Below are 20,755 nucleotides of genomic sequence, written 5' to 3' on the forward strand. Positions count from 1 at the left end.
TCCCGCGTCCCGCCCCGCGCAGGCCCTGCCACAGCCCTGTGGTCCCGCCCACCACGTCCCGCGTCCTGTCCCTTAGGCGCGCAGGCCCTGTCACTTAACCCCGCCCCTGCGCGGGTTCCGCCGTAGGACCCCGCCCCCAGAGACTCCGCCCCGGAGCTGGCCCCGCCCGGGAGCTGGCCCCGCCCCCAGTAGCCCTGAGCTCTTCGCTGGCCTGCGCCGAGGCGGGGGCGGTCCTGAGGGCGGTGGCTGGGCGGGCCCTGGCCCTGGGGCGGCCGCTGAGGGGCTCCGAGCCCGGGCGGGGTGGGGCGGAGGTGGCGGGGAGGCGCGAGGGCGGGCCGGGGCCGGTTCCGCGCGCAGGGATTTTTAAATGTCCCGCTCTAAGCCGGGCGCAGGAGCAGCCGGCTCGGCAGCCAAAGCGGTGTAGGGGGCAGGCGCGGATCCCGCCACCGCCGCGCGCTCGGCCCGCCGCCGCCTGCCGCCTCCCTCCTCCCGGCTTCCCGCTCGCCTCCGGCCTCCTGCCTCGGCTCGTGCGCGCCTGCCTACCGTGGAGACGGCTTCGGGTAAGGCCCCGCTGCGGACTGCCGGGACAGGCGCGGCGGGCGAGGACTCCCAGAGCACCCGGGTCGGGCCGGGTCGGGCTGGGTCGGGCCGGGAGTGGGGGTGGGGCGAGGCCGGGTCGCCGGGTCTTCGGGTCCCGGAGGCGTCAGCACGGGGTACCCCGGGTAGGGTGGCTCAGAGACGGGTAGGAGAGGTGTTGAAGGAGAGACTGAGGCAACCTCGGCCCCAACGGAGACGATGGGAATGAAAGGTTTCGGGGGGGCGTCTGGACCCCCACCTCCACCCCAGGTTCGGACCCGAGATCTCGGACTGCCGTCGGCGCCGCGGGTGACAGGCCACCCCGGGCCCATCGGCCATTTTCCCGACCGGCCCGGGAGGCTCCCGCCGCCGTCCGCGCGGGAGGGGGGAGGGGTGCCCGGGGCAGGCCCGCGGGACCTGGCCCCCTCCACCCGCGGTCCTCACCCGCTGCCCGCTTGGTGGCCCCCAGGTCTGAGGTCGTAGCCGGAGCCCTGCGCCATGCCAAGGGAAAGGAAGGAGAGGTGAGTAGCTGGCTGCTGCGGGGAGGGAAAGGGTGTGCAGCCGTGGGGGAGGGGCTGGTTGAGATTTGGGGAGAACTCACCTCAACTTCTGTGCCATCGTGGCTTTGCAGAGATGGGAAGGAACGGGGCACCATGAAAGAAGAAGGTGGCACTGACTTCTCTGTTCGCTCCAGGAAAAGGAAGGCAAATGTAGCCGTTGTGAGTACAAAGGGGACAGATTGGAGAGGACCCCCCCTCCCCCGCATCTTACCTGGGTACCAGACTTGGGTCTGCGCACATATCTATTGATGGGAATTAGTGGGGGGTGTCACTGGCAGAAATGGTACTCATAATCTAATCGCCCCCTTCTCTCTTTTTGTCTTTGGTTGTTCGGTGTTTCTTTGGGGGTTGGGGATTGTTTTACGTTAGTTTTTGCAGGATCCAGATGAAGAAATTGCCAAAATTGACAAGACTGTGAGAGACCAGTGTGGCAGTCAGGTAGGTGGCCTCCTATTAGGTCTCATGGAGGACCTCCAGCTCTCCTGGGTCCAACTGGGTTTTATACTTTCTTGCCTCCTGTTGAAGACCCTAGTTTAGAGTTGGTTTCTCTAGCTAGAGCCACATGGTTGAGTCCTGTACTGTCAGTGCTCGCTTGCCTTTGCTAGCCTTGAGATTTCAGGCTACCCTCTGAGGTTGCAGATATGTGCTAACACCTAGAAGAACCAGAGTGCACATCTTATAATTCCTTTTGCCCATGAGGAGACTTTGGATTCAGTTAGAGAAAGAAAGCAACCCAGAGTCTATAAGCAAGTGAGAAGCAGAGTTGGGCCTATACCCTTGTCTCTAATGGCTAGTGGACTGGGTGGGGTTGGACTCCTGTATGTTGTCCGCTTCCTCCCCATCCACACCTGTGGGGGTTTTTTCTTTTTTCCTTTGGTTGTCGTTATGGTGTGCATAAGAAGTTCCCATCTCCTTTAGGTCAAGTTTCAAAGTTTCACCCCCTTTGTGGCCCTGAAAGTTCCTCCAGTCCATTCAACAGTCCCCCACATGGATCACTTCTATCTGGGCTTAACCTGGCCTCAGCAAGAGTATTAGTGGAACGTTCTGTGTAATGGTCTGTGTCAACACATTTTTTTTATTGACTACTCCATTTCTCTTGCCCCTCCTATGGAGTTCCTGCCAAATTTCCTGCATACAGTGTGATATCATTATAAACATCAGAAGTTCCTTGCAGAAAGAGCTTGTATTATCTCTTTACCTCCAGAAATGGCTGGAGTCTGCAGTTAGGGCTCCAATGGGGGAAGCAGCCTATCTCCAAACTAGCTAGTCAGGGCTTTGCCTCTATCACAGATAAAAGCTGAGCAGGAACAGTACTTGACCTGAGTGTGGCAGTAGTCCCAATAAGGTTTGCAGTGGACACACATCACTTGGTAAAGCAGTGAACAACAGCCATGGTAGCTGGTCTAAAAGAGTGAAGTGTTTCAATGTGACGGGCTATGTTGTTTGTAATAATACTTGTCACTATATATAATACCCTAGTCATAAGCATCTCTGCGGAAGACCACTGAATATTGAAAAAGGAGTTGATTTCCTTCTTTGTTAGAAGAAATACTTCTCTGCAAGAAAGGAAATAAGATAGTCATCCAAAGTCATTTCTTCTTTTTATCCCCTTAAAATAAAAGAGGCTTCAAATCAAGCAGGTTGATTTTTTGTATTATATTATAAAATGAATCCCTGCTTTGTAAAATTCAAGATTGTTTCTTTTTCCCAGCTGTGTTTTTGAGTAGAAACTTCCAAGATGAAGCAAAGCCATCCATATATTGGCTTGGAGTTTCTGTTCTCATTGGCTTTTTTCAACAATAACTTGAACATTGCTTAAGTGCCTTAGATAGGACTGTGGCACTGTATCTGGATGGCTGAGAGGTGATAACTGTGATGCATGAATAACCATGTCATTTCTCCCAGGGAGGAATTTTCATTGATATCAACAGGTTTCTGCACATTTTATAGAATAGGTGGTATCTTGAAAGTTATCTACCTATTTATGGAGCAGTTTTTGCTCTTTCTCTGTAAAGATTCATGGAGTTAAAATTTGGGGATTCAACAGCTTTTTTGCCTATTAACAGAATTTTTCTCGGCAATTCAGCCTACTATACAAATTTGAGCTAGTGGGAGCCATTGTGCCAAATTCAACGTTACTACTTCCTCAAGACCACATGGAATTTTTGGCGATTCTTACCTTAGGCCTTTCTTAATGAATAGAGTACTCTTTTACCTAAAGTCTACTTTACATGTCCATTTTGTTTAATTTTCATAAGAGATCCAACCTTTTTATTTGAAATGGAATCCTGGACTATCAGTTATTTCTCAGAAAATTTTGCAGAAATAAAAAAAGTGGCCTAAGGAGTCAGGTAGTTAGCAATAGTCACAGTTGCTATTGTCCCATTCTTTCCTAACTAAAGTCAGACTAATCTTGCTTCCTTTGAAACTTGGTATACACTCAAGGTGAAGGACATTGACTTAATTATTCTGACTCATCCACTGGCTCCTAAAAAGGCCAACTTTGGGAGCCATTTGTCTGCTTGTGGTTCACCTAATTTGTTTATGAACTGCAGGTTGGGAACTGCTACCAGTTAGTTTTATCTGCATAGGCCTGCACTCAGTTGTGCCAGCCATCTGGCCTAGGAGGGTGACACCCAGCTTGTGCCTTCAAAACTAGAATTCATTTTTCTTGAGCAGTTGTAATATGAACCTTGATTCAAGGAAATGCTACCAACATATGATACTAGAACTGAAAGGAAGTTGCCTTTCTTTCGCAGCTGTTGGCAGGAGCTGTCATGGATAATTTGCATGCCCAATTCTTTCTACATTGAGTGTAGAAGAGCTTTATCCAGCTTTGCCCTTCTTACTAGACAAAGCATTTGGGTTTGCTCTGAAGGTGGTGTGTTGCTGTGGCAGCCACTGTATACTGAGTCTTCAAGGGAGCACTTAGAGTTTCCATGTTCATTTAGTTATTCCAATTGTCTGATTTGTTCTATAGTCAATATAATGGTCTCTGCTTAAAAAAATGACAAGTGGCTCAGACAGTGCTTCCATGCTAGCAGGATTGTTACCTGCCTAATATCTTCAGTTACTATTTTATAATTTTAAGAATTAAAAGATTTCTTTTTATCGTAGGATGGTAAATAGTAACTTAAAAAGAAATATTCTAAATGACAAAATGATCTTAGTCTTTTCCAAATACTGAAATTTCTAAAATCTTTCAAATAAAAGCATACTATTTTGGTTCTTAATGATACTTCATTCATCAGATACTTGAATCTGACTGCAAGGATCTGGGGGTTGGATTCAAAGGTCTAGGTATCTTACCTCTTCCATGTCCATTTTGCTGCTCAAGCATCTCAGCCGAGGTGATAGTGTGGAGGATAAAATGCTACTGATTTCTTAGTTTTCTTAGTAATTCACTGCATAGATTCCTAATCTAGTGACAGAAATGAAATGAAATGAAATGAAATTTACCCTCTTTTACTTATCCATGCCATCTTCATCTTAACTTAGATCAAAATATTTAGTCTTGGATATCATTCTTCCATGTGGTGATATTTTGTAAAGTACTGGTTAATCTACAAATCAGTGAATGTAAAAGCAACTGGTTTACATAAAAAAAATTTAAAATATGTCTTCCATTTACAGCCTTGGGACAATAATACAGTATGTGCAAACCCCTGCTCCTTGATCCCCACACCTGACAAAGAGGAGGATGAGCTGGTATACCCAAATTCCACATTTGGGCCTCAAAGACCCACACCAACCAGAGCCTCACCACTGCCTCTACTGAAGTAAGTACTAACTTTGCTGTATGACTTCCAACCTTTTACTCCACTTCTTAGTCCTCCTTAGTGTGGATGCAAATTGACACTTGTGTGGGGTTTTGTTTTGTTCCTTTTCTTAGCTGGGCAAATAGAGAGGAGGTTTGGAAAATCATGCTAAACAAGGAGAAGATGTACTTAAGGGATAAGCACTTTTTGCAGCGACACCCTCTTCTGCAGCCTAAAATGCGAGCAATTCTTCTGGATTGGTTAATGGAGGTGAGCTCATGTCTTTCCATTCACTGGACTCATTGGCCATTTCTGGATCCTTCTGTGCTATTAAGTTGCTGTGTGTGCTTGATTCCATTAATATATTCTCTATCTCAGAAACTAAATTTTTTACTTGCTTTTTCTTTTCTTTCTTTCTTTTTTTTTTTTTTTTTTTGTACCAGGATTGAACTTGGACACTTAACCACCGAGCCACATCCCCAGCCATTTTTTATATTTTATAGAGACAGGGTCTTGCTGAGTTGCTTAGGGCCTCGCTAAGTTGCTGAGGCTGGCTTTGAACTTGTGATCCTCCTCTCTCAGCCTCCCGAGTTGGTGGGATTATAGGTGTGCACTACCACACCCAACTTTACTTGCATTCTTAAAAGAATTTCTAAGATCTCTTTATCCCTTAGGTATTTTAATGCTGACATCTAATTTTTTCCATCAAAGTTAAATAGTTGCAAAGATTATATTTTCCAATAAATTGTAAATATTGATATTTCAGCTTTGTTCATTAAATTGCTTTTAAATGTATCCACTGGAATGCAGGTATCAGCTATTTGATAGCCACTATCATAACTTGTAAAAATATATGAACAAGCTTATCTTTAATAGTCAAATCTCACATTGTTCCCTTTTAAATTCCTGGAGTCCATTTTTCTTTCCCTTCAGAACAATTTCCTAACAGGCCATACTGTTCTAATCTCATTGATCACACTGTCATACTTCTGCAACAACTGGTCAAAAGCTTAAGTGTTACAAATCAGCAAGATAATCGTTTAATATAAAAAGTGAAATTTTATTGGCAGTGTACCTCTTATTGGGATGCATTATGAATAACTCCCTTGCTTTAGGGAGGCTTGATGGATACCCAAATACTCGGATGGGTGAGAAGTGTTTTTCTTCTGAGAAGTGGTAGGACCCTTTTAGGCAGATCTTTATGAAAGAGTACCTGTGAAGAAGTTGAGTGTCTACCTATATTCACTATAAATGTATAAACACAATCATACTGTATATCCTATGGAAAGTCAGCATTCTCTGGGCTATGCATACCATAGTTGTGTTAGTCCTAGAATGAAATTCCCTGCCACCACTTACCGTGTAGGTGCTGAAGTCCATCGAGTCACCTGAATCTTGGTTTTCTCATCTGTAATATTTTTTAGCAATATTTTCCTTGCAGAGTTTGTGCAGACTAGAAATGATGTATATAAATTTTTTTTATCATTCTTAATTTTTGTTTCTTCATTGTCAACAGTTCATTGTACTAGATTCTTTAGAAGGCCTACTTTTTTAAAGTACAGGTCTTGCACTTGCCTACCATGGACTTACCATGTCACATAACCCTTGTCACAAAGCCCTCCCGTGCCCTTTATATAACATTTTATATTTTCTGAAAGTGTTGGATAATCTTGTAGACTATAATTCATTATAAAAGTGTTGAAATTGAGGACTGGGGAAGTAGCTCAGTGGTAGAGTACTTGCCTGACATGTGTGAAGCCCTGGGTTCAGTCCCCATCACCACAACAAAAAATTTGACCGTGAGGTTCTCTTTTTTTAATGTGATTAATGCCATTATGTTTTGAAGGAATGTTTTTATAAATAGCTGTATATGGCTTATTCTGGACTTTAGAAATAATCTGATGATTGATGGAATTTTCTAGCAGAATTTTGTGTGTTTTTCTCTGGCATCTTTCTATGTGTTAAGCCCAAGAGTTGCACTTAAGGAGACAGCCTGTTGGTGAGTGGTAGTGGTGGTGTTGGAGTTTTATGTGCATAACTACATTTGTTGTTGGTGTAATGAGTTGAGGAATAATATTTTCTTGGTCCCTTTTCAACACTATCTTGTATACTGTTTCACCAGATCCTATAGTAATTCTGAGAAGTAGGTAGGACAGTATTGTCCTAATTTTATAGTGAAATAACTGTGTTTGTTTAAGGTAGAGAGCCTAAACTACAACCTAGATCTCTGAATCTTTTTAATGCTTTTTAACAAAGTTTTTGCCTCTTATGATTTATAGTGTTTTGGGTATGTTGTAGCCTTTAAATAAATTTGGGTTCTGACTTTTAAACTTTTTTATTGGTATCAGAACCATATCAATTCTTTCCTTAAATTGACTTATCATGAAACATATAAAAGGGGGCAGCATTTTTGAGGAAATTCAGATTTGATTTTTTGTCTTATTTCATGAAAATTCTGTTTTCAGCCAGGTATGGTAGTACACACCTGTAATCCCAGTGAAAGAGAAGGATTGCAAGTTCGAGGCCAGCCTGGTCAACTTAGTGAGACCCTGTCTCAAAAAAAGGGCTGGGGATATGGCTCAGTGGTAGAGCACCCTTGGGTTTAATCCCTAGTACTGCAAAAAGAAGAAAGAAAAATATGCTGCTCTCACCAGGCTTTAAACCTTTCTTCCTTCTCTGGAGTAAAACTCTCTAATACATAAATCAAAGAAAAATCCTTATATCTGAGTCCAAGTTTGTCTTTATACATGTGCTTAGGGACCAACAAGGTGACCATCCTTTCAGAAAAGCAAAGTAATCCTTATCTCTCTTCATTTAATTATGTTGTCTTTCACCAAAACTCAGGACAAGATTTTTTTTTCCCCCTTGAGTAACTGTTGTAAAATTTACTAAATATTTTTTCAGGTGTGTGAAGTCTATAAACTTCACAGGGAGACATTTTACTTGGCACAAGATTTCTTTGATCGGTATATGGCAACACAAGAAAATATTGTAAAAACACTTTTACAGCTTATTGGGATTTCATCTTTATTTATTGCTGCCAAACTTGAGGTAAATAATTTAAAATATTTGTTATATAATGTGTGTCATTTCTTGAGTTCTATTAAGATTAGGGGAACAGGTCAACCATTTGTCTATAATACATATCCTTAATTTTTCTAATTTGAAGTCTTCTAGAGTTAAGACATGTAGAAAAGACTTAAGGACTAATGAAGACAGGGAAGGAATAAATCTATAATGTATAAAATATTTAGGTTAATATAGTTACTTTAAGCAAAAATTGAACCTCAAACTAAGAAGATTAAAATTTTGGTGTGATAGTAGAAGAATGTTTGAGCCCAACTTCCAAACATGTTAAAGATATTGAGAAGGTGAAAATTTTAAAAATACAATGAGTAAAGTTCTATTTATCAATATATATATTCACTCATTTATTTAGTGGGGGTAAGAGTTTCATTCCTTTTATAACTACACATATTTAACTATTAAAGTAGCTCCTGTACTAGTCACATCAACCTATCATTTCTTTATGCCAGGTACTAAAAAATAATTTCAGATGCACGTTATAAGTTAAAACTATTATGAGAGTGACTGGTTGCTAACTCAGTCTTATTCACTTTTAGGAAATCTATCCTCCAAAGTTGCACCAGTTTGCTTATGTTACAGATGGCGCTTGTTCGGGTGATGAAATTCTTACTATGGAATTAGTGATTATGAAGGTAGGTAACAAGTTAATTTCCAGTTATTTTTAAAACACACACTTAAGTATTTCTCACATGAAGTGTGTGCACATCTGGTAAGGTCTTTAGCTGGGCCAACATTGTGACCTGGAACATGGCTACATCTTTTTTTTTTTTTTTTTTTTTTTTTTATATTTTTAATTTGTTCTAGATGAACACAGTACCTTTATTTTACTTATTTATTTTTTTATGTGGTTCTGAGAATTGAACCCAGTGCCTCACACATGCTAGTCAAGTGCTCCACCACTGAGCTACAATCCCACCCCATATGGCTACATCTTGAACTTCTTTTCACAACCATTGGTTTCTTTCCTATTTTCCTTAGGCCCTTAAGTGGCGTTTAAGTCCCCTGACCATTGTGTCCTGGCTGAATGTATACATGCAGGTTGCATATCTAAATGACGTATATGAAGTGCTACTGCCACAGTATCCCCAGCAAATCTTTATACAGATTGCAGAGGTAAGTAAGCAGCTTCATTGCTTCTGGGGGCCCCTGACCCCACAGCTAGAGTGAGGAACTCTAGAAGTGATGTTTGTAACCATCAGTTTGGCATTCCTTTCATCTCCATAGCTTTTAGATCTTTGCGTCCTAGATGTTGGCTGCTTAGAATTTCCCTACGGTGTACTTGCTGCTTCTGCCTTGTATCATTTCTCTTCATCTGAATTGATGCAAAAGGTTTCAGGTATGTTGGTTTTCTAGTGAATTCACAAAGAAAGTGTATTAAACTTAGACACCAATTGTTAACCTCTGGTTGAGCCTATGGTTTCTTTTCATCATAGGGTACCAGTGGTGTGATATAGAGAAGTGTGTCAAGTGGATGGTTCCATTTGCCATGATTATAAGAGAGACAGGAAGTTCCAAACTAAAGCACTTCAGGGGGGTTCCTGCTGAAGACGCCCATAACATACAGACCCACATCAACAGCTTGGATTTGCTGGTCAGTACTGTTCTTGCTTTAATCCTTCTTGATCAGAGAGAACTTTAAAACTGCCTGGATAACCTATTCACTTCTCTTCATGCAGCCTTCAGACATCCTAGAAAACTCCCAATTCTCTTAATTCCTTGAAGAAAATTTCTAGTTGATAGATGCTGTATGTCAGTATCAAGTAAACCATAGACTTTTAGGTGGTTTTTGCTGTTTTTCCCCTTCACTCACCTCCATACCAATAACATATGGTAAGTGAAACAAAGGATATGTTCTTCCACCTTAAAAGTTTTTTCTTTTCTTCTTATCAACAGGACAAAGCCCAAGCAAAGAAAGCCATATTGTCCGAACAAAACAGGATTTCTCCTCCCCCCTCAGGGGTCCTTACCCCACCACAGAGCAGTAAGAAGCAGAGCAATGAGCAGGAAATAGTGTGACCACACCAGCATTCTCCACCAAAGACAGTTGTGCGGAAGTGCCTGCTCATAGTTCTCTCCTGTCTACTGCAGTGGAGGCGTGTGTTAGCTTTTACAGATATTTAAGTGAAGAGTGTCTCTCTTCTGCAACAGAAGTATTTCTGTGGATGGGATTGGACAGGGAGAAGTGTTTTTTATTGAATACCTAGATTTTTTTTAAATAAGTGGGTCAAGTACACCAGCCACCTCCAGAACACCAATGAGTGCTCCAGATGCTGCTAAGGAGGGTGATACTTGACTTGATTGACTGTTCACACAAATAACAAAGGCTTGAAGTTGAGGAGTGCCGCTGTTGCTGTTGGTCTCCCCTCAGGTGTTCTGGGTTGCCTCGTGTTCGGTGGAACAGGTGGTTGTGAGCAAGCATTGTGATGCACAGCCTACAACCAGCAGGGCTGGGGGCCTGCCCTTTACACACTATCAGTTGACAGTGTACCATGCCTCTTATGAACTCTTGTTTTGTAAGTGCTGCTATGTCTATCCGTTTTTAATAAAGATAATACTGTCTTTGAGACAGCTGGTTTTATGAGCAGTGTCTGGTAATTTAAGTTAGAAGTCAACTCAGTGTCACTATGTCAGGTTCTCTTTTTTGACTTCATGCTGTTGAAGCTTGAGTCTTTCTAGAGAAAACATTTCAAATAGGGAGTAAGCTTCAAGCATAGCCTTGTCTGCCTCCTGAGGCCCCTGGAGCTGGGAGTGAGACTTCGATTTGGCACTTCTGCAGTTTCCTGCACAGGTGGCCACTCACTGTCAGGTTCATTAGCCATCAGTGGCAATGGTGGTAAAGTCATTTCCACATCTAGAAAATTCATAAGTATAATTTCCTCCCTGGGACTGTTCAAAGATTTTAAAGAAATCTGTGATTAATAGGATACCCTTACCCAGATCTTAACCTGAAGAATAGATGGATTTTATTTGGAGAACTTAACATAGTAGCTTGAAACTGCTTTTAAGAAGAAAATGCAAAGTATAATAATATGTGGCTCAAGGCCAGGATATTAGCATAAAATAGCTGCCTTACTGACAGACTCACCAAGTGCCTTGCTGATGGTCACTGTCCACCTGAAGGCCTAATGTGTGCCACTTGTGTCACTTGTTGAATATTCTCAGTCTTGTTTCACTTTCTAACCATGCTTCAATGTGTTGCGGGGAGAGGCATGCACATAAGGAAAGGTGAATGAGCAAATAAATACTACTTCCTTTCAACTTGTTTTATCTTATTTTGCAAAAATCCAAAGTAGAAAGAAAAATGGCCATTTTAAATCTACCAATTTATTCCAAGTTGGAAAGAGACCCTACTTTTTGACATTGATGTGGTTCTGGCAAGTTTCAATAGTTTTCTTAACAAGTACATTAGAAATCTAATGGTATCTAGTCAAACAATACCACCCCTTGCTAGTTATGTCTTCATCCCAGACATAACTTTTGTCTTAAAAGAAGTGAGCTTTGAATTGTGATCCCTTGTGCCTGATTGGCAAAATCCTAAAAGTGGTTACTTAGTTTGGCATTTTCTGTGTAAAAATGGCACTGAAACATGTTTCTGTTTGCAAAGTTTTATTATAAATATGAGAGCTTGACAAATGTGAAATAACATGGATCTGAAATCACACTTGAGGTAAATTTTAATTCATAGTTCATATAGCAAGCCATTACACAGAGGGTAAGTCCCATATGGGTAAATAAAATCCATAGTGAAGTTCTGTCAGAAACCCTAAGAGCCTCCAGTAAGTAAAAATCAAGTCTCCCCTCTGAGAGGAGCTTCCATTTGCTGGTAATCAGTTGGTGGCTACCTTTGAGCTTTTGCTGGTTGGCTATATATACTTATTTGCCAGGTCATTTCTGTTCTGCTATTCAGCTAAAACCAGCAGAGGTGAGGGGATGCCAAAGACACATCAGAGGTGAACTGGCAGGCCAACCCGAAACACGTGGCACTGGAAGGACCAAAGAAGAGATGATGTAGGACACTTGGTCTGACATTTTATAGTTTGGGTCTTAAATGTCACTTGGAAGCTCGTGGGTCAAAAGCTTGCAACACTATTCAGAGATGGACCCTTGGGGAGGCGATGGGATCATGAGAACTGACCACATGGATGGATTAGCTCATTTATGGATTCATGCTTTAAAGGGTATTGGGGGAGAGGCTCTGTTATAAAAGCAGGTTCTCTCTGCTTCCCAGCTGCCATGAGGTGAGCACTCCTCCAAGTGCTTCCCATTCTGATGTTCTGCCTCACTGCAGGACCACAGCAATGGTTCCAAACAACTATGAATTGGAACCTCTGAAACGGAGCCAAAATAAAACTTTACTCCTTATAAGTTGATTATCTCAGACATTTTGTCACAGTGACAGAAAACTAACATACTTCTGTGTTAGAGAAAGTAACCTATTGATCTACCTTGAAGACTGGATTGTGGCAGAAAATACCACGCCCTCATATTTTTCCCATGCTCACTTGCTAGACCTCACCAGAGTTGCTATCATTTCTCTGCCCTCTCTGCCCAAGGAGAAAACACTGGTTGGGGGGCAAGCGGGTTAAGGGTTGAAGGTTTTCCAGTGCCATCTTCCCTGAATGGAAGGAACTTGAACAGCTAATTGTTTCATGGAGGCCATTCCACATTAAGTGGGTAAATAAATGGTGCTAATATTCACATGGATGGCAAGTACCTGCAGCAGATAGGAAAAGCTAGGGAGCCCTTGAAGATTTGGGACCTAGTGCCTGATATACCTCTATCCTCTTAACTCCAACACAAACGAGATTGGAGTTTATTCCGGCAAAATTAGGCTCTAGCTCAGAGCAGGGATGGAAAGAGAAATCAAATCTGATAATGTCTAGTCATATTTACCCAACCGTGCATTTTCCTACCACATGTTCAACATTTTGAAATTCAAATCACATTTATACCTTGGACATTGTTAGAAGACTATTTTTATCCCTGCTGTAATCATCTAATTTGCTGATTACAGGTCTCAAATTGCCACAGAGAACTCAATTTTTGAAAGAATTGTCCTATTTGATCAAATATGTTATTCAAGCAATGCAGTCATTTGTTCCACAAGGTTACCTGCCAGGCAGAGTTAACCAGGAGTAATAGCATTAGAAGCCTATACTTAAAATCAAGCATTAGCTAATCTGCCTGTGACAATAGAGTCTTAAATATAATTTGCTGCAGATACTTCAGTTCCTGCACTGACAGACAATTGCATTTTGTATTCAATGAGCATAGATTTTTCCTACCTCGTCCTAATTCCAAATTTAACTCCAGAGGACTCTAATGTGCTCAGTTTCACTGGCTTTACCAGGTACTATTTCCCAGGAGCCTCAGATGGGAGTACAATGCTATTCTTTATTAAGTAAACACTCCCCCACCCCATCCCCACTGCTTTAAATCATTGTCTTGATCAAAGCCATTCCAAAAACTGTAGCATCTTCACCGGAAAAGTTAAGTCTAATACTGACTTTTCCCAGCTCGATGTATGAGTTGCCCACCTGCTGATCCCCTACTGTGTACTGAGCACTACCAATATGGGACACAAAAATACAGAGCATGGTCAAGGAACTCAGGTGAGCCTGCAGGTGAGACATGTAAACAGTCTCATAAGGCTCCTGGTTTGAGCAGGTAGCCTCTGGGAGTGGAAGGCAGGAACAGCACTTCTGCTCTGTTTCAGAGGTACAGTTTGCAAAAAGCACTCACAAGTGGGCACAAATGAGAATTAGAGGATAGAGGTATAACAGGAGGAAGGAGAAAATGAGGCAGAAGAGGTGACAGAGACCATGTCACAAGGAACTTTTGCACATCAAATAGAAGGTGGGTGTAGTCTCCCCAGCAGTAGGAAGTTGGGTTTGATAAGGAGGAAAGGGGTGAGAGTGACATGCTCAGAGCCAGTCTGGAGGCAGAGGTTAAGGAAACAACCCAGAGTTATGCCTCTTTGCACCATAAGAAAGTGACTGTGCTGCAAGCACAATGGGAACATCTGTAAAAATCATCTGCATCAACACTAATTTCTAAATGGCCCTGCCTAAATGACTGCCCCCAACTCCCTTCAGGCCACAGTCATTTCTGCCCTGCACCTCTCTGCAGGTATCTGCCTGCCAACCTGCCCAAGGCCAGCTTGAACCTCACTTCCTCAGTGAGTCGACCCTGTCTTTGGCCCCCACTGGCATCATTTCTTTATTGGACTCTGGAGGCAGTCACCTTGAACTGGGACTCAGCTCTGCCACTTCCTAGGGTGATCTGGGTTTGACCTCCAAGTTCAGTGTTCCTCAGTTATGAAATAAGGATTAAGGATGACAACAATGGTTTTTATCCCATAGAACTGAGGGGAAATGAAAGGAGAGAATGCATAGGAAATGTTTATCCTAGTGCATAGCACATTAAAGAGAAATAATAAGTGGTGGTTGCCATCCCTGATTCTGCCACTGCTGGATGTGGTGGTGTTATATGATCTCCGATTCATAAAAACTGCTGTGAATGCTTTAGAACTGAGGACATGTCCTCACCCTGCATCCCTGGGAGACAGTGCTGAGGGTGGGACGGTTTGGATTTTCTGTGTGCCCCACACAGCTCCCTTGAGAGAAGAGGGGACCCCAGGAATACCTGGCAGTTTGCTCTGATGTGTTCTTAGCTCTTAGTCTCCTCCCTTCAGCCTGCCTCCTCTTCCCCAGACATCATCCCTACCTCCCTCCTCCCTTCCTAAGCAGCCCCCTTGAAAGTGTTAGCTATACCCACTGTCACTCTGCCTGCAGCACCCTCCAACTGGACATATGCAGGCTATCTAAGACCCCTGCTATAGTTTGGATCTGGAATGTCCCCCAAAGGCTCATGTGTTAAATGTTTGAGCCTCAGCTCGACACTATTGAGAAGACAGATTCCAGTGTGAGGTTTTGAATCATTAGGGGCATGCCTGTGAAGGGGACAGTAGGACCCCAGCTCCTCATCTTCCTTTCCTTTACTGCACAGCCATGAGTGCAGTAGTTCTGCTCTGCCCATGCTGCTGCCATTATGTGCTATGCTCCACCACAGACCTAAAAGCAATGTGCCCATCTAAGCATGGACTTGAAACTCCAAAACTGTGGATCAAACCAAATCTCTTCTCTTTATATACCTGATCATTTCAGGTATTATAGTAATAGAAAACTAACACAATATCCACGTGACAAATTTCACAGTGCTTTTCAGCCTCATCTCTGCCACACTTAGCTTTGCTGACTTCACCTTCCCCTTAGAAATTCTCCATCTTTCTTCAGCTTCTGTGGCTGTATACCTTCCAACCACATGCCTGGTACCATTCCTCCCAGGTCCCTCTCTCTGTTCCAACAAGAACTGAAGGAGCCATAGGGCCCTTCTGGGTCACCACTACCCCTTGATACTCTGTCCCTGGGCAAGTTCACCACTCCAAAACTTATGACACCTCCTCTTTGCATCTCTACCCCAGTCAGGCTCCACCTGACTTAAACCTGAATGGCCACCTGTCCAAAAGTTACTTCCACCTTTCCTCTCGCCACTGCAACACTCACTTGACCATTCACTGTGAATATTATTGTGAAAAATGGGACCTGGCAATACACATAAGCCAAGAAAACTACTCAAAGCACAAGTCATCAGAGAAATGCAAAATAAAACAAGATCAGTTCATACCACCAGATTGGCAAAGATTTTAAAGTGCAGAGAATAATACAAATGACATCTTGTGGACCCATCACCCAGATTTGCAATGTTAGCTGCTGCTTCTCCTTCCCTCCTTCCTTCCTTCCTTCCTTCCTTCCTTCCTTCCTTCCTTCCTTCCTTCCTTCCTTCCTTCCTTCCTTCCTTCCTTCCTTCCTTCCTTCCTTCCTTCCTTCCTTCCTTCCTTCCTTTCTTTCTTTCTCCTTCCTTCCTTCCTTCCTTCCTTCCTTCCTTCCTTCCTTCCTTCCTTCCTTCCTTCCTTCCTTTTCTTTTCTTTTCTTTTCTTTTCTTTTTTTCTTTTTAAGTACTGTAAATTGAACCCAGGGGCACTTTACCACTGAGTTATATCCCCAGCCCTTTTTGTTCTGTATTTTGAGACAGGGTCTCGCTAAGTTGCCCACACTTGCCTCAAACCTGTGATCCTTTTACCTTAGCCTCCTGAGTAGCTGTGATTGCAAGCACGCACCAGTGTGTGGGCCACATCCTTTTTAAAATAAATACAATATGACAGGCACAAGTGAAGTTTCCCTGGTGTCCCTCCCCAGTCTCATGTTTTTTTTCCTCTCAGAGGAAACAACTACCAGGGGTGGATATGTATGATTCCTCCATTTATGTTTAGACTTTTGTCATTTACATGTGGTTTCATTAGCAATAAATACAGCAAACACCACTCTGGGTTTTTAAAAAATTGCATCAATGAAACCAAACCCTTCATATCATGTCACTTGCTATTTTTTTCCACATTACTTTTAAGTTTGTTCATGTTGATACCAGTAGAGTCACTGTGGTAGATATTTATATTTCCTCCCAACCTGGTCCACAAATAGATTTCCAATTTTTTTTTTCACCATCACAAATGGTGTTACAATTGACATCTTGTGCACATGTGTACCACCCATGTGAATTCCTCCAGGGCACATTGCTAGACACGGAATTGCCATGTCAAAGGGCATGTGCCTTTGCATCTTTCTAAAGGTAATCATCTCCTCTCCCAAATTGCACCAATTTACACTCTTAGCCAGGGAGGGTGAGAGTTCCCAGCTCCTCACATCTGTTCAACACTCAGTGTTGCTGACTTTTCTTCCCATTAAAATTGCTATTATTTACCTTTATTGGTTTTACTCTGGTTATGAAAGTAAAGCTTGTTAGTTATAATAAGTTAGAATACTACAAACTCATAACACATAGTAAGCAAAAATTCCCCAGAGATGCCATTTTTAACAATATTGGTATTAAAAACGTGTACCTTGCTCCAGAATTTTTTTTACACTTAGATATAAATAAATAAAACGATTAGCTTTTTTTCCCCAACTGTTTCTTTTCATTGTATCATCTCTAAGTAGTTTAGGATTAGGGTTAGGATGTGGTGCAGGACACCTACAGCCTCAGCTACTTGGAGGCTGAGGCAGGATTGCCTGAGCTCAGATATTTAAGGCTACCCTGGGCAATAGAGATCCCATTTGAATAAAAAATAAGTAAAATAAAATGCACACGCAAAGTCACTCCCTTTGTTTTTATTTTTCAGTGATTGCCTACCAATTGATTTCATTGCCTCACATGGGGACTGGTACAAAATAGGTGCTCATTAAATATTTGTTCCAGGAATGAATGGATAGATGAATGGATTCTTACATAGACAGCCACTTTTGGTATACTTCTTACTTTTTCATGGCCAGAAGAATACAGACTGTCCTCTACTTCCAAAGGACCAAAATTAAGATTGAAAAGCAAGATATTTACAGGAATGAGTCAAGTCCCTGCCCCAATCCCAGAAGACTGCAAGGATGAGATGACATACAGGAACCCAGCTCCATTTGGGAAGAATAGTGATTGAACCCTCCTAGTGGTACTATCCTTTTAAAAGAAACAAAGTCCAAAGTTAATCTATTCCAGTGGTCACAACTTGAGTCATTCAGAACCTTCTCTGCATCCCTCTTGCTAAGCACCTCACCAGTAGTTCTCTTGTTATAGACAAGAAATGAGTATTCAATCTCTGCAAAGATGGTGACTTGGTCTGAAGCACTCCTCTGAAGTCCTGGATCCTCTATTTCTGCCCCAGACTGTGGGGCCATCCGGGCTAATGCAGAGGCTTCACATGAGAGCTGGCAGTCAGATGCAGCCACGAGTTTTTGTTGGGTTTGGATTGTCAAGGGGTTTAAGATCACCTTTAAACCAACATTTAAAACTTGGGAGTATTCCCATTCAGATAGGGCTCCCCAGCTCTGGGGAATAAAGTCATCTGAAATGTGCCCAAGTCCCCACCACTCCCTACGGTACCCCACACTGAAGTCTCTGACTCCATTGCTGTTTATCTTCACATACACACTGCTCATCTTCTTGGAATAGAATATATCTGTGACCATTAAAAGGGAGAAAACAGTATAGTTCAGGAAGGTGGAGTATTTCAAGACAAATGGCAGAGAAAGCCTGTTTTTCCCTGGAAGAGCAGACTATTTGGCCATGGTTAACTTTTAGTACAAAATGTCTCAGTGTCCAGAAACATGTTCTTTCACCTGCCTGGTTTCCAAAGACATCTGAGCTCACGATTGCTATATTTACTGAAGTGTCTTGGCTCTAACATTATTCAGCTTGTTGCTTACCTACTCTGGGCCTCTGTCTCCTCATCAGCCCGGGGGGAGAGTGCAAGCCTCCAGCCAGCAGTTTGGTTCAGGGGCAAGAAGGAAACAGAATGTCCTCCCAGTGTGTAAGTCCAGCCTCTCAGGGGTTAAAAGTTGCTTTCTGTTTCTCCTCAAACTCTTGTCTTCCAGATGGTGAGGCAAGACTAGTTTTGTGTTTTCAGGTTTGCAATCACACTTCAGAGACTTCCCCTGCTTCCTTTCATGCAAGGTTTCATTTCTCTAGATGCCACAGTCGGGTGGGGGTGAGGGTGACAGTACACAGGGCAGAAGTCGAACTGGTGAGCAAGTGAGCCCCCAAATCCCCTGGCCTCCCAGAGATCCCCAGGGTGACCTTTAACCCTCGTTCCATCTAAGGCATGTCAAGGTCAGAGGTGAGGCAGGTGAGATTCCAACACCTACCAAAAACTAGTGCATTGAAAGGTCACCAGCTGCCCTGCGGGGTGGCCCTGAAGAAAAATGCTAGGTGGGAAGAAACTTGGGTGTCCCTCAGAATTCCTCTGCCATGGCAGGCTTTGTTCTTCCTGGAATGGAACCTGCACTGTGCTTCTGGGAAACCCTCTCTTGTTTCTGCCCCTGAGAGGGAGAAAACTGTGCCAGAAGACAAACTGCATCTTAGAAAGATGGGTTTACAGATCCCGGGAGTGATTTTCGGCACTGTTCATTTTAGCAATGTCCAGGCCAGCTGAAAGGGATGGCTCATCTGTGGGATGAGATAGATGCAGATGTCAATACGGAATTCATGAAAGCACAAAAGGCAGGCGGGGTGGGGTCTATTAATTATATTTCTTTTATCCTCATAACAATGGCATGTCAGTAATCTACACTGAATGTGCCCAATTGATGCTAATGATTTCATCCTTTTGTTTCTGTTGGGTGAAAAAAAAAAAAAAAAACAGTCTGTCTGCCCAAGCTAGTCAGCCCCAGCATAACCTGGAGTCCAGTGAGGCTTTGGAAGCCCTTATCTGAGCTCCTTGCTTTCTCTGGCAAAGAGGTCCTGCCTGGTAGCATCTGCCACTATGTCCCTAGTCCCTGCTCTCAACTTCCTCCACTCTGCTCTGCTATGATCCCACACATAGGTGCTGTCACATTGGGATGGAGTGACATTGTGTGTGTTCATACATTGAGTATATACGTGTATTGGGGCAGTATTTCTGACCTGGAGACGCCTCTTGGTGTACTTCAAATCCTACTCTTCACTTACTTAAGGGTTCCTTTGGAAGAAAGAAAAAGTCTCCTACAGCCCCTGCTTATTATTAGATTGAATTAATGGGATAAGTTAGAAAAAGGCAGCACTGTTCAGGGGCACAGCAATGACTGGATGAGACACAGATCATTTGCCCTCTTCTCTCACGACCCTCCCACCCAGGACCTGGGACACATTGTCAGGAACAGCATCAAAGAGTCTCTAAACGTAAATATGCTGAATCTCATTGTCCTTCTCTCCCCTTCCTCCTGGTATCCACCTTAAGGAGATGTGACACATCTGGCCCAGGAGAGAAGCTCTGAGGAAAGCATCCAGCCTACATCCAATGTTTTCTGCTATAAATGAGAGACAAGTGTTCACAGCTGACACCTATGCTATTATTTGAATACAAACTTCATCAGCATGTGATGTGTGGGTTGGTACCCAGGCAGCAGCAGCTGTTACAAGGAGGCCCTAAGCAGGACTCTCAATAATGATGTCAAGACTCTCACTGATGATGTCAAAAGGAGATTGGATGGGCTTTCCAGGCCCTGCGTTGCAGTGTCCTCCCTTACCCCAGGAAGCCTGGTATGTCAGAAGATGCTAGAGGGGGTCCCCAACTTGGACATCTCCACCTGCAGCTCAGATAGGGCAGTTCTTGAATTCCCATTCAGGGAGCAGAAGGGTGACCCATAATTGAAAATGAGGCAATGGCCACATCCTAAGCACGGGTCTGCAATTGCATGCACATTGAGGTAGTTTGGGAAGGACCCATGGCAGTAATGGAGGGTGTCAGAGCCTTCCCAACCCCCATCTCTGAAAAATGCCAACCTCCTCCCCCTACCGGATTTTCTGCCCTCCAGACCTCCTCCTTCCAGGCAGTTGGGGCCAGTTTACACAGCTGGTGGTCAGGGCATCCTTGATGGAGCCAATACTGAGAAGACTATTGCTGAGGCAGCTGACAGCACTCTGGTACAGGTCCTGTGTGCACACTTACCCTGAACAGCTGCTGGACTCTGGCATGCTCTGCTGCTATAAAAATATCAGCGCTGCCACCCCAGCTCCTGGAGAAAGTCTCAGCGTGACAGCCTGCAAAGTAATCCTGCATTTGAATTTCATCTACAAATCCTAGTTTCCTCCAGACAAGCTCAAACCTGCACAGATGGCCCCTCGCACCAAAAAGTAAAAATAACAAAGCTTGTGATTCTGTGCCTCCCTTTTTCTCTAGGCAGATGTGCC

At 43.3% G+C, this 20,755-nt stretch overlaps 1 protein-coding gene across 1 annotated transcript; it reads left to right on the plus strand.

Annotated features, from left to right (window-relative positions):
* The first annotated feature begins 337 nt into the window (after positions 1 to 337).
* Ccne1 (cyclin E1) lies at positions 338 to 11,210 on the plus strand. The gene is made up of 12 exons (XM_047529027.1): positions 338 to 560; positions 1,046 to 1,097; positions 1,208 to 1,295; positions 1,506 to 1,574; positions 4,770 to 4,915; positions 5,029 to 5,164; positions 7,799 to 7,945; positions 8,518 to 8,613; positions 8,960 to 9,094; positions 9,206 to 9,317; positions 9,415 to 9,572; positions 9,875 to 11,210. The coding sequence occupies exons 2-12, from the start codon at positions 1,075 to 1,077 to the stop codon at positions 9,995 to 9,997; spliced, it is 1,233 nt and encodes a 410-aa protein (XP_047384983.1). The 5' UTR covers positions 338 to 560; positions 1,046 to 1,074; the 3' UTR covers positions 9,998 to 11,210.
* The last annotated feature ends 9,545 nt before the right edge of the window (positions 11,211 to 20,755 follow it).

This window comes from Sciurus carolinensis, chromosome 16 (assembly GCF_902686445.1).
Source record: "Sciurus carolinensis chromosome 16, mSciCar1.2, whole genome shotgun sequence".
NCBI lineage: Eukaryota > Metazoa > Chordata > Mammalia > Rodentia > Sciuridae > Sciurus > Sciurus carolinensis.

Bases quoted from the DNA above. Each gene is read 5' to 3' on its own strand.
- Ccne1 (XM_047529027.1), top strand. From the start codon at position 1,075: ATGCCAAGGGAAAGGAAGGAGAG. The intron at 9,095-9,205 runs GTAAGTAAGCAG...TCATCTCCATAG, and splicing joins TCTTTATACAGATTGCAGAG to CTTTTAGATCTTTGCGTCCT. The intron at 9,318-9,414 runs GTATGTTGGTTT...TTTTCATCATAG, and splicing joins ATTGATGCAAAAGGTTTCAG to GGTACCAGTGGTGTGATATA.